At 45.1% G+C, this 2,543-nt stretch overlaps 1 protein-coding gene across 1 annotated transcript in view; it reads right to left on the bottom strand.

The window, feature by feature from the left end:
* The window catches only part of LOC306839910 (atrial natriuretic peptide receptor 1-like), a gene marked incomplete at its 3' end in the record, with an annotated part of 24,323 nt that extends 22,349 nt beyond the window's left edge, over window positions 1-1,974 (bottom strand). Inside the window, 4 exon segments of the mRNA XM_079368857.1 lie at window positions 1-124; window positions 127-177; window positions 1,190-1,474; window positions 1,477-1,974. The exon segment at window positions 1-124 is cut by the window's left edge and continues 13 nt beyond it. Of these exon segments, the coding sequence (XP_079224983.1) occupies window positions 1-124; window positions 127-177; window positions 1,190-1,474; window positions 1,477-1,897 (881 nt within the window). The 5' untranslated portion in view covers window positions 1,898-1,974.
* Between the last annotated feature and the right edge of the window lie 569 nt (window positions 1,975-2,543).

The raw sequence follows: 2,543 nt of genomic DNA on the forward strand, positions 1-2,543 counted from the left end.
CGGGCAGCAAAGTCGTCCTTGTCTCCTCTGTACCACGGCCTGGCCTGGCCCCGCCCCCCCAAACTCTCAGCGAATAGATCGATGTAGAAGAAGACGTAGTCGTCCAGCTCCACCCCCTCGTTCAGAAGTGAAGCATCAGAGTCCTGAGGATGTCAGGCGTGCAGCACAGGTACACCACTGATGAAGAGCACACACACACACACACACACACACACACACACACACACACACACACTGTAACCTGAGCTGTCCCTCAATGATGATGTCATCACTCTGCTTGTCTCCATGGTGATTATCACTGTTAATAAGCTGTCTGACTCCAACACTGACCTTCATCATGGTGACCATCATCATCATCACTGAAACTGACATGCTCCACCCTTTCTTTGTTCCCATGGTTACCATCGACCACACACACACACCTCACACACACACACACACACACACATCACACACACACATCTCACACACACACCTCACACACACACACACACACATCTCACACACACACACACACCTCACACACACACCTCACACACACACCCTCACACACACATCTCACACACACACCTCACACACACACCTCACACACACACACACATCTCACACACACACACACACCTCACACACACACCTCACACACACACACACACACATCTCACGCACACACACCTCACACACACACACATCTCACACACACATCTCACACACACACACACACACCTCACACACACACACACCTCTCACACACACACACACCTCACACACACACACACACCTCACACACACACACCTCACACACACACACACACACACACCTCACACACACCTCTCACACACACACACACCTCACACACACACACACACACACACACACACACACACACACCTCACACACACAGTGTTACCAGCTGCAACAGATGGCCTCACTTAGAGGATGACAGATGAAATGTGTGTGTGTGTGTGTGTGTGTGTGTGTGTGTGTGTGTGTGTTTCAGCACAGGACACGATGAAGCTAAAAGTCAAATAATAATTAACAACGAGTCACCAAGCAGGAGGACGGAGGTGAGAAGGACAGAAGGATATAAGGAAGCAAGGAAGGAAGGATTGAAAGGAAAAGTTAGAAAGATGAAGAACAGGAGTCGACGGAGAGGAGGAGCAGGAAACAGGACGTGAAGGGCGCTCTGACCTCGCCCGTTGTCGCGCACTTCCTGGACCACCTGTGCGTAGCTGAAGTCGGGCTCCATGGCGCGGTCTTGGATGGTCACGTGTTTTCCCAGCAGCTTGTACAGACCCTCCACCGTGAAGTAGCATGGACGGTCGTTGTTGGGGTCCTTGTGGTCCGTGTAGACCAGCATGGCGTGCCGCCGCCAGCCGAACATCTCCCCGATTCTCACACCGAGCTCGCCCAGCTTCTTGTGGGTGGGGCCCACGTTGGTGACGGCTGCGTACTGATCAAAGCCAATCGCACGGGCCCAGCAGTCACCATGGGAACCTGCCAGAGGGTGGTGAAGCGGGCGACGGGGGAAGACGAGTAGTCGCAGCCTGGCCCGATGAAGGCCCAGGGGTCGTGGGCCTGTTTGAGTACGGCGGCCGCCAGCTGTGCCATGGAGTCGGAGCAGAAACCGTCACGGTTCTCAGAGCTGCCAAAGACGAGCTGCAGCCTCAGGCCCGGCAGCAGCCAGGGGTCAGAGTTCACTCGCCGTACCGCCTGCTCGAGGGCGGGAGCCACGCGGGGCCACGCCCATGCATAGTCCGTGTTTGTCATAGGCAAGATGGCTGCCAGTGTCACATCCTGAAGGACCTCTGTGGTGTTTCCAGAAGACAGAGAGGACTCAAGTGATTGGCCCAGGAGAAGAAGGAGGGGTAGAAGGGGGCGGGGCAAATCCGACAGCATGATCAGGAGGAGGCTAACTTCCAGTCAGACGAGCTGCAGAGAACAGGAGAGTGCAGATCTGTTGAACACACAAAGGGTTAACCATCCCCTGACTGCATCTCTGCACGCGGCTGCTCTTTGTACTATTACTATTATTACTATTATTACTATTATTACTATTACTATTATTATTATTATTATTATTATTATTATTACTATTACTATTATTATTATTATTATTACTATTATTATTATTATTATTACTATTATTATTTTTACTATTATTATTATTATTATTATTATTATTACTATTATTATTATTACTATTATTACTATTATTATTATTATTACTATTATTACTATTACTATTATTATTATTATTATTGTTATTACTATTATTATTATTACTATTTATTATTATTACTATTACTATTATTACTATTATTACTATTATTACTATTATTATTATTACTATTATTATTATTACTATTATTACTATTACTATTATTATTATTACTATTATTATTATTACTATTATTATTATTACTATTATTACTATTATTATTATTACTATTATTACTATTACTATTATTATTATTATTATTATTACTATTATTATTATTATTATTATTACTATTATTATTATTACTATTATTATTATTACTAT

Source organism: Symphodus melops (assembly GCF_947650265.1).
Source record: "Symphodus melops genome assembly, chromosome: 18".
NCBI lineage: Eukaryota > Metazoa > Chordata > Actinopteri > Labriformes > Labridae > Symphodus > Symphodus melops.